The sequence below is a fragment of the Camelus ferus genome, chromosome 1 (assembly GCF_009834535.1).
Source record: "Camelus ferus isolate YT-003-E chromosome 1, BCGSAC_Cfer_1.0, whole genome shotgun sequence".
In the NCBI taxonomy this organism is placed as follows: domain Eukaryota; kingdom Metazoa; phylum Chordata; class Mammalia; order Artiodactyla; family Camelidae; genus Camelus; species Camelus ferus.
The window spans coordinates 70,540,621-70,552,671 of NC_045696.1; the positions used below are offsets into that span (position 1 = coordinate 70,540,621).

Consider the following 12,051-nt stretch of genomic DNA (forward strand, 5'->3'; position numbering starts at 1 on the left):
AAGAATACCAAGAGACCAAGTATACATGATACCAAGGCCAGAAAAAGTTGTGAAAAGAAAACAAGACTACAGAACAATATACTTTAAGAAGACAGCCATAAAAAATTCCTCAGAAAAATATTAGCAAACTCAACCCATCAACATGTGAAAAACATTATACCCCATGACCAAGTCAGATTTATTCCAAGAATGTAAGATTGGGTTAACATACAAAAAATCCTTCAATCTTAAAAACCTTATCAATAAAGTAAAGGACAAAACCCACAAGATTATCTAAATAGATACAGAAAAAAGCATTGATACGATCTAATCCTTCATGCTAAAAACATTCAATAAACCAGGGATAGAATGAACTTCCTCAAACTGATAAGGCCATTTATGTAAAACTCACAGTTAACGTCATATTTAATGGTGAAAAACTGAATGCTTTCCCCACTTGGATGAGAAAAAAAGTAAGTCCACTCTTGCCACTTCTGTTCAACACTGTACTGGAGGTCCTAGCCAAGCCAGTTAGGGAAGAAAAGAAATACAAGGAATCCAGATTAGAAAGGAAGCAGTGAAACTAACTCTATTTACAGATGACATGATTTTATATATATAGAAAATTCTAAAGAATCATATAAAAAAAAGAATCAATTAAGAAACTAATAAATGAATTCAGCAAGGATGCAGGATACAAGATCAATATAAAAATCAATTTTATTTTTTATACACTAGCAATGAATAGTCTGAAAATGAAAACACCAATTCCATTTATAACAGCACCAAATGAAGAAACTAGGAATAGATCTAGCAAAAGAAGTATATGACTTGTACAATGAAAATGGCAAAACATCATCGAAAGAAACTAAACAAGGCCTAAAAAAATGGAAAAATATCCTGTGTTCATGGATTGGAAGACAATAATGCTAAGATAGCAATACTCCCCAAATTGATCTACAGATTCAAAGCAATCCTTAACAAAATCTCAGCTGCTGTTCTGCAGAAATTGAGAAAGCAAATTGATTTTAACAGACCAAAATAAATGAAGAAATACATCATATTCATAGATTAGAATACTGTGCTAAGATGGCAATCCTCCCCAAATTAACTTGTAGAATCAATGCAATTCTAAACACAATTCCAATAAGCTTTTTAAAAGAAATTGATGAGCTGATTTTAAAGTTCAAACAGAAAGGCAAAGGACCTAGACTAACTAAACTAATTTTGGAAAAGAAAAACAAAGTTGGAGGACTTAAGATACCTGATTTCAAGACTTACTACAAAGCTGCAATAAGCAAGACAATATATTATTGGTGTTAAGTATAGACAGACAGACCAGTGAACTTAACAGAAAGCACAGAAATAGACCCATATTTATGGTCAGATGATTTTTGACAAAAATCCATTTTTATCAAAACTTTTTTTTTATGAAAAAGGTGTCCAGGTAAAGTGGAAACAAAATATTTTCAAAAAATGGTAAAGGAACTGATCTCTGTATGGGGGAAAAAATCCTTGAACTTGACTTTGCATCACATGTGAAAATTAACTCAAAATGGATTATAGACTTATTAAATTTCTAGAAAACAAAGGATAAAACCTTTATGATATCGAATTGGGAAAAGATTCATAAACAGAATACCAAAAAAACTGCTGAAACTAGAAAAGAAAAAATAAGTAAAATAGACTTCATGCAGATTAAAACCTTTTGCTCTTTGAAAAACATGGGTAAGAAAACAAAAAGGTAAGCAATGGACTGAGAGAAAATGTTTGTGGAACATGTATTTAAAAGGGGCTGGTAGCCAGACTACATAAAGAACTCTCACAGTCTCGTAGGGAGTTCTCCTGCTTAGGACTCAGTAACATGAAGTCAAATGACACCTCTTCCTTACCCTACAAAAAGGGCGAAAGATTTAAATAGGTAATTCACAAAAAAAGATATGTGAGTGGGCAAGAGCACACGAAAAGGTGCTGACCGTCATCAGTCTTTAGGGAAATAAAATTACAACAAGATATACCATTACACACCCACTAGAATGGCTAAAATTTTTTAAAGATTTAAAAAGATTGACAGTGCCAAGTGCTTGCAAGGATATGGAGCTTTGGAACTCTTGCATATTGCTGAAAGGAATGCAAAATGGTACAGTCATTTTGAAAAACCAAATACCAGTACCTTAGTAAAACACATATTTACCATATAATCTATCCATTCCAAGCCTAGGAATTTGCCCAAGAAAAATGAACACACCTGCCCCCATAAAAATTTATTCATACCTAGGGGTCAGCTATGGGAGATAAGGACGATATAAGGGATACCTGTGGTGATGAAACTGATCTGTATCTTGACTTTATCAATTGAGTATCTGGTTGTGATATTGTGCTTCAGTTTTGCAAGATGTTATCACTGGGGCAAACTGGGTAAACAGTATACAGATCTTGTGTGTCATTTCATACAACTGCATGTGAATCTATAAATTTCTTCCTAATAAAAAGTTTAATTAAAAACAGAACAAAACTTATTCGTAAATGTAGCAGCATTACTTACAATAGCTCCAAACTGGAAGCAACTCAAATGTCCTTCAACTGATGAATAAATAAATGACAGTATATCCAACCCATGGAATACTATTCAGCAATTAGAGGGAACAAAATATAATACATGCAACAACATGGATGAATCTCAAAAACATTAGGCTAAGTGAAAGAAATAAAACATCAAGGTTACATACTGTATGATTCTATTTACATGAAATGTAGTGACAGAAAGTAAACCAGGATTGCCTGGAGGTAGGACTGTGGGGTAAGGAAGAAGTACAAGGGGACAGGAAGAAACTTTTTAGTGTGAAGAAATTATACAGTTCTGCCTTCTATAGTTTGATTAGGGTAGTGGTTATATGATATGTATGGTTATCAAATTTCACACTGTACATATAAAATTGGTGACTTTTATGACATTTACCTAATATTTTTAAACACAGAAAAGAGGAAAAAATTAAGGCGTAGAAAACTAATACCTGTTAGCGTCTTCCCTGCATTCAGTGGAGGAGCAATGACTCGGAAAAGTTTCTGCGTTAAAATTAATAAGAAAACAATCACCATCATCTTAAATAAAGAATTATTTCTTACAAATAATCAAAAATCTTATGCTTTTAGTCACTTTTCTTTCATTGAATTAGATAACCATTTGCTACTGAGATTAAATATAAAAACTTTTAATTTGGACATGAACTTGTTTTACTAAGATCACTGGGAAATAATCATTGTTGTTATATTCCTCCCTGAAAGAAACATTTTAATAAATACCAGTTAGAGGAAGATGTTTGTTGAGATTATTATTTTTAATATAAGATATCCTTAAGTTCCTAAAAGTGCTTTATTCTTTTAAAAATAGTAAGCAAGTGAAGGGATTAATAGCCCACCAAAATGGTAATAAAGATTACTTTAAATTGAAAATATGAACAATCAGCAGCCACAGAAAGAAACATTATCTAAATTTAAGCAGAACCTCTGAAGATTTAAGCAGAACCTCTGAAGATACAAGATTAATGGCAAAACTATGTTGGTCTTCCTGGGAGCTTCCTGTTTGGGAGGAGACTGACCCTTAGCACTGGGAGGTACAAACCCAGCTGTTCATTAGCCTCAAAAAGCCCAATAAACTACTCATACTTTCAATTGAAAACCTAAATCCCTCCCCTACACCCAAAGTTTTGTTGAACTGGTATATAAACCTTTACCTCTGGCTATTCAGTGATTTACTCATTACTGAGAGCTCCCAGTACAGGTGTGAATAAATCTTGTATTTTCTCCTGTTAATCTATTTTCAGTTAATTTGCAGTCCTCTCCCCACTATTCAGATTTCAGTCTACAGAGAAAAAGTTTTTCCTCCCAACACAAGGGACTCCTTTTACCTCAGAAGCAGTCAAAACTAGAATTAAGGAAAGATTTCAGAGGCTATAGAACTCATCACAAAGATGATGACACTGTTCTTCATTCTAGGAAATCTAGGAACTTTCAGAAAGCACTATAGTTCCTCTTAATTTGGACCTCTTTAAACTGAAATTACTAAATTTTAAACACTATGAATAGTGATGTCATTACAGGCAGAGAATTATAAAAGAGGCATCATAAGATGCATCTAACCTCCCACTGCTAAACTCTCCAAGTAACTATTTAATAACAAATTCCAAGCTCCTGCTGAAAGCCATTAAACTTGAAAACTACTTTTAACACAAAACAAGGCAACCTCAATAGCTCAGTGTTCCATCTGAGATGTATAGTTATAAATGAAAACCAGATTTTGAAGAATAAAAATCCCATACAAAACAAAAACTTCAAAAGCAACAATTACAAAATCCAGCAATCATTTTTATCAACACAGAATGCATCAAATTAGAATCTGTTTTCAAAGACTATTTTGAGAGTAACTAGAAATTGCATTAATTCTTCCTAATTGTGGTTTAATAGTGGGACAGAGAACATTTTTGCAGAGAACATTTTTGCGTGCACGGATCTCACTGAGGAGGCAGCTGAGAGGTGTTCAAATGTTAATATTTATTTGACACACAGACAATCAAGGTCAAAACAAGAGCGAAGGGCTGTGGCACTCACTTTGGAAAATGATCAAGGAACAAGAAGTGCAACCAAACCTGAAGGAGTTATGAATTAGAGGGATATTCACCTATCAAGCTAAATATGTTTAAAGAAGACTGAAATATCATAGAATGACTGCTGACTTATTCACACTGAAAATAATTTTGGATGCCCATTAAATACACAAAAACGTTGACTGGACACCTTCAGCAGATGCCTGGCTCTTCTGACTCATGTAATTAAGTCGCTGTAATAAAGCAATGGGCTGGCAGGACACTGTGTGTATCCACAATCCATTATCCATAATTCTGTCCTCAAATTTAAGGTAAATAACAAGATGGAATGGGTTTGGTTCTTTTTAAAACAAGCCTAAATGCTTTTTAGATGCTCTCTTCTAAAGATTAGGAGAATAAGAAATTATAATGAATGCGATAAAATTCTGAAATGGGAAAAGCAATAAATTAGCAATTAACAAATAATGACTTCCCACCATTTTCAGGACCTCCCCCTCAACATAATATATCTACAAAATAGCATTACTCAATAGCACACTTACCATATACAAGTATACATAATAAATTTATTATACTTCTTGGAAGATGTATCATAATATCAAAACTTCTCAGGAAAAAACTTGAAGTCTAATAGGCAAGCATTACTTTTAGTTTTATCTATTGTTCCTTGGGATTTAAATACCTACTTATGCAGGTTAAAAAAGAAAGCAAAGGCAGTAGGTATAAAATTAAAGGCTACCTAAAAGTCCTTAACAACAGGTGCAAGTCTAATAAATCTACAAGAAATTAAAAAATGACTGGATGAGAACAAACTATTCAAAGCAAACAGGGAAGGGAAAAAAAACTAATTGAATATTAAATGTGTGTCCAAGTTAGGAAGTATCTTACCTCCATTGGACTAATAAATTCATTCATGCCTCTGTTGTACACATAGATCATAGCATCATATAGCCGATTTTCCCAACACATGAGAACTACCTGTAAAAAGGAAAAGTTGTTTGGTCCATACAGTTCAGTAAGTCTCACCAATTACTTTCCTTAAAGCTTTAAGAATGGGGAAAATCTTGAATTCTTTTCCTTAATTTTTTTCATTCCTTCTCTGAAAAAAATTGAAATTAAGGTAAAACATAACACCCAGGTAAGAGCTGTTGTAGGTTTAATATTACTTTCAATCACATTATAGGTACTTGTAAAGATCCTCCAACGTCTGATTTTATTTCTTCTCTATTCTCTCCCTTTCCATATTTATTTTACCTTTGGTCACTAGTTCTACAAATATTTACTGAGCGCTTGTATTCAGGTCCTCTCCTAGGCACTGGGGATAACGTAATAGATAAGACAAACCCAGACCCCGTCTCCACCCTGGCAGAACTGCCATTCATCATGGACACCCATCAGAAAAGGGGCACAAAATGTGTGATTTATGACTTGGGGAAGATACTCAATTAAACAAATAATTCATTTACAAATGCAAGTTTATAAAGGAACCTGACTTGGTCTGGAGTATTCAAGGTCATCCCTGAGGGAGCAATATTTAAGCTATGACCTAAGGGATACATGTATGTCAGCCAAAAGCAAAGCTGGAAACTAGGGACTCTGCAGGCAGAAGGAGCAGTAAGGATGAAAGGAGTCTGAAGTGTTTAAGGATGGAAAGAAATCAATTTGAGAAAAAATTCAGGAAGAGGAATAGAGATGACTTGAGTACAAAGTACCCTTTACTCTGTTCCTCTGAGAGCTGCATTACAGCACTGAGTACAGGAGGAGGAGGCTGAAGTAGAAGAGTAGGGGTCAACAGAGAAAAATGAGAAGCAACAGCCAAAGAGGTTAAGAGGGAAAATGGAAGTGAGGTGTCGTACGAGTCTTTCCAGATGAAGGCATGTTCTGGGACCTCTTCTCTTCTCTCACTACCCTTCCTCTCAGTCAGTCCCATGATCATGCATCCCTTTACAGCTTCAGCCCTAACCTCCCCTCAGACATACTTATTCACCACTGACTTGATATCTTGATATCTGAATGCCTGGGAGCTATCTCAAAATAAAATGGCAAAATAGAACCCCTGACTTTGTCTCTCAAACTTAGACCTATCCCCAGTCTTCTAACCTTCTTCAAGGAATCACTATCCACCTTGTTTCTCAAGCCAAAAAATTAGGCATCAGCCTTAAATTCTCTCCTTCCACACCCTCACACTGGATTCATCAGCGCATTAGTTCTACCTCCAAAACAATCCAAAGTCAAGCCATCTCTCTCCATCTCACTGCTATCATCTCTGGCCAGGACCACCTCCTAAACCAGTTCTTAGCCAAGCTCCTTGCTTCTGTACTTGACCCCTACCCCACAATCTGTTACCACTAAAGCAAACTAGAGTGATCTGGCTTAAAACCTTTTAATGGTTTCCCAAATCACTCAGAATAAAATGGAAAAATCTTACCTTGCCCTGAATGGACCACCTCTCTCTTGAAACCAAGCTCCAAATCTGGCTTCCTTTTATTTGTAATTTTAACACCCAAGGTATACATCCTTTTTTTTTTTTTTTTTTTTTGTATTAACTGTTGCTTTTACCTGTAACAATCTTCTCCTCTAACATCTCTGCATCACTGATTCCTTCTTGTCATTCAGATTCCAGACTCAATGTTACTTCCTCAGGAAGGTTTTCTATAATTAACCAATCTAAGGTAGCCTCTAATTCTCTGTCTGCCATACTGCCTGTCTGATTTTTAACGGAACACTTGTTTTGGATATTTCTGGTCTGTTTACTTCTTTGTCTATTTATGGTCAAACTTTTTTTGTTTGTTTGCTAGAATGTAAGCCTCATGAGAGGATGAATCGCCTTGTCCATTAGGGTCACTGAAGAATCCTTGGAGCCTGTCACTCAATAAATGCTTCTTGAATTAATGCAAATGCTGTTGAAAGAGTAAGTAAAATCTGAAAAAATATTGCTTGATTTAGTAGGTGTGGAGGTCATTGCTGACTTTAGTGAAAGTAAGGTGGAAGAGTTATTAGGATGTGGAAAATATGGAAGAAGCAACCTAGAAAATGCTTTCAAAAAATCTGGCTGCAAGTGGGAGGAGTGAGATGCATCAGTGAAACATGGGGAAGAGGGGAAAAGGTTTGATATGGAAAGAAAGGAAACTGAGGGGGAGACTGTTTAAACTGCTGCTTTAACATGAAAAAGAGTACAGTGTATTTATACAATGTTGAAGAAAAGCTAAAAATGGTGAAAGGAGGAGAAATAAGCAATTTCTCTTATATCAGTGATCAGTAAATAAAGCCACATTGATAACATGCTCTCAATTCATCTGATCTATTATCAGACGTGAAGACTATGCCAAATTACCCATTAACAGAAAGGCATATATAAAAGAGAACCTGACTTTACTTTGCAAACTTACAGCCATTCATGAAGAGCTTCCAGGAAGAAAACAATAACCATTTTCCAAACTCTTCACTTCCATGTGTGTACATTTAAAATAACTTTTGGTCCTTCTAAGACCTTTGTAAGTCACCAATATTTTAGCTCAATTGGGCTTAGCACCTTGGTACCACTTTGCAGGAGTAGCATGTTCATCACAAGGACTAATGTGGAAATGAAGAGTTAAATGAAGAGTTAAGAGTGAAATGCCTTAGGTCAGATACATACTCCTCCTCAATTAAGGACTTAAAACTTACTGTGGAGATCTCGGACACACTGGAGAGGTATATTATCAAACAATGGGCTGGATGACTATGTTAAGTAAGTAAGATGTCCTACAATTTGCTGCTTATACTATATTCTGCATTTCAAAACAATGTATGAAAGTTACCAACTCTGGACATTTTATAAACCAGCTTTCTGAAAAAAAATGGCATCATCCTCTCCAAAGTAAAAATACTCTTGATTCATGTGAAAGTACGCACAGTTGAAATTCACTTGCAGGATGGAAACTGTAGTAATGAGCAAACAGACTGATGAAGAATGATCAGTCAGTAAGCATTTATTGAGCAACTACCAAATGTAAATGCCATGCGAAGAGCTTTGAGGGATGCTAAAGAAACAGAAGACTCCTGGCTTACAAAAGTTCATAAACTAGATTAAAGAACAGGCTTAAGAAATATATTGACAAATTCAAGTTTACAAGGCTTTTTACCAAAAAGTGCTCAAAAATTATTGGGACTGATAGAAGGCAGAGGGAGGCCCATAAATCAAGTAAATATAATCAATAAAGGATGTTTATTACATAGATTAGTAGACTGTCTATAAACTTACCTGCTGAATATCTAGGCTGGTGATATCCATATGTACAATGAGGGCTTCCACATTTTCCATTAACTTTTTATCTTGGAAATGAACAAGCAAGTCTTTCATTACCTGAGGTGTGATCCCCAACAATTTATCACTTAAAATATATGGTTCAAGGCACTCCAAAAACACTCCTTTGGCCACAGAATTCTCACTTAATTTGTCATACATCTGGCTAAATAAAAGATCCCTGTAACAGAAAGGGAAAAAAATACTTTTAAGAACATTCCAAACAACCATTAAATTCAGTCTACTAAGTATATCTCATCTTTTTGTATTTCAACTTACAAGTTTATTAAAAACAGTTAACAATATTTGCATAGAGCTTTATACTGTGAAAACCTTTTCATATATACTATCTTAATTAATTCTCCCAATACTTTTCACAAATAGAAAAAAAAGTTGAGTAAGTTAAATTATTTGCTGAAAGTCAGACAGCCAACAAATGATAGATTCGGAATCTGAACCAGCTTTCTGACCTAAACTCTGTGCTGAGTCCATTATGGCGCACTGCTTCTTAAAGGCAACACTGACACAGGAGCAGGTAGTACAAAGATCACAATGAAGCAGAAAAAATTAAAAGGACTATTCACAATACCCTTTCCTCCTTTCTGGTAACTAAACATTTCCACCTGATCTGCAGGGCCAATTTGCTCGTTCATCCGTTCTTACCCCTTGCTTTCCAAAGGGTTTAGGCAGTGATTATTCATGGGAGAGGAAGAAAAACTGTTAAATATTTTAAAAATACGGCTGGAAACTATTTTATTACAGAAACAAAAATCTTTTAATTAATCAAATGCACTACATTCAATAACTGTGTTTTATTTATTTAGCATTTCTTCTGCAAAGAGTCTAGAAATAATTTTAGATTTATACACATCATAAATATAATCTTCTTTGGTTTTCATGCAATATTATATGATAAGCATTACTTAAGTTGCCCTTTACTCTGTAAAATTACCATTTTATCTAATTCACAATGTTTCAGTATGCTGAGATATCACAATTTACTTAACTATTCCTGTAGTGCTGGCTATATGCTAAATCACTTATTTCTAATATTTCTCTCTTAAGAGTAATGCCACAATGAACACCTACATATATAGTCATTTCCATTTGGGGGGCTTAATTACTTAGTCATTCTACTTTTAGAAATTTATCTAAAGTCAAAAATATGAAAAATTTCACGACACTTAAAATGTATTACTAAATTACCTTCAAAAATCATCACAGCACTAATTTATACTGCCATCAGCAATGTATAATCACACCAGTTTTAACTGTGTTTGGTTTTTCCCCCACATAATTTAATGTGTAAATTGAATAACATCACTGTTTTAACTTGATGACTGGCAGGATTAAATGTTTTTCATATTTCCATTTATACATTGTATTGACTTGTATCATTCACTAATTCTTTTTTTAATACAAAAACTGTGCTAATTCTATTTACCTGTTAGGATTGACTGATTATTTATGTATATTTATTTATTAAATGTATACTCTCTATATATGTGCATCCTGTCAATTGTGAAAAGTGGTAGATGGTTGATCCATAGGTGTGGTCTTTCATGATAAGTTCCACAAAAAGGTCAAGGAAGATTCTGAAAGCAGTGGGATGGGGTCTTGCCTAATCTGAAGTCCTGGAAGGCGACAGGTGATACATGGGCTGGCTGCAACTGCACCAGAACCACATGTCACTTTTCAATAAACAGTATTTGCAATATCTTGGGAGGAAAATCCATATCCATTTATTTTTTCTCATATCCACAAATGTAATTTTTGCATCATTTCCCCCTTTGCTTCATATTTATCAGAGCATTTTTCACGTTGGTTTCATTTTGATCAATAGTCCATCACATTTTTGTGATTACCAATTACTAGCCAACTAAACGAAACTGAGATTAAAAAAAGCTTTACTGTGAGAAAGATAAAAAGAGTAACAAAGTAATTTTAATGAATTTAAAGAAAAAGACATATTTGCTAGCCCTTGCACTCATGATGTTGTCAAAAACAATATGCTAAGAAAGATAATTATACATTTTAGTTCAACACAAAAATCCCTGGTGAAGAGAATTAAAGAGCTAAAATTCAAAAAACAGAGCATAAAAGTTGACAAGCAAGTCACTCCTGTGACAAATAGCAGCATGCAATGCTGTTAAGATTAACCAGTTACAGGCTATAACAGAGAAGCAAGGAAAACTCAGCAACTCCTATCTGCATTTCTACCTTAAAATAAAAATAAAACAAAATTCTAAAACATGTTCTCATCTTTCTGGGGGACTATTTATTAGAACATCAGAGAAACAAGGAGAAAAAAAAGTACATACAAAAAAACTTTTTGGCTCTTGTATTTCTTTTTACATTTAGGCATTATACTCCAGGGTGCTGACTTTGATTCCTGGAAAGGCTAACTTCAAAATTGATGTTCATCAGTTCATGCATAGCCTCCCTATAGCTGGTATAACAGAAAATTTCATTCTGAATGATAGAGGGCCATCAAAGAGGTCTTTAACATAACTTCACTTTTCATTAATACTCATTATTAAAAATATCATTTGGAGTTTATCGTTCATAACTTCAAATTGATAGAGAAAATGACCAAACTCACTTTTGGCATTATCAGTTTTACAATTAAAAAATGAGAAGAACTCAGCTTTAATTATGATGAGATAATTACAAATTCAGAGGCTGGCTAAGGGAGCAAAGGCATCAATCCTAACTCTTGCCAGTGTATAATAAATATACAACCAGAACGAAATAAATAAATCTAGACTAAATATAAGTGGGATTCAATAAATCCAAAGTTGATTTAACCTGGTCTCTTTATTTATAAAATTAAAAACAAAGTTCAAACGATCGTCAAGAAATTGTGTTCAAAATGCTGTTTTCTGAGACAGGTATTTCCTTTAAAAAAGCATGGTTTAATTGTGGTGGTGGTTGTACAACTCTGAATATGCTGAAAACCACTGAACTGTACTCTTTAAAAGGATAAATTTTATGGTATGTGAGTTATATCTCAATATAGCTATTCAATAAAATTAAAAAGACACAGCATACTTTTCCCCTAGCTTTGATGTTTAAAATTTCAACATATAGTTATCAAGAAAATGATGAGAAAACTCAAAATGTCAAGTTCCTTAACCATGCTTCATAATTAAGATCTTTCTGTTTTGCAAATAATAATCTTAA

The 12,051-nt window shown here is 34.1% G+C and overlaps 1 protein-coding gene across 1 annotated transcript in view; it reads right to left on the reverse strand.

Annotated features, from left to right (window-relative positions):
• Positions 1-12,051, reverse strand: part of VPS8 (VPS8 subunit of CORVET complex) — a 223,049-nt gene that overhangs the window by 133,637 nt on the left and 77,361 nt on the right. The window contains 3 exon segments of the mRNA XM_032482907.1: positions 2,994-3,045; positions 5,472-5,561; positions 8,827-9,049. Coding sequence (XP_032338798.1) covers positions 2,994-3,045; positions 5,472-5,561; positions 8,827-9,049 — 365 coding nt within the window.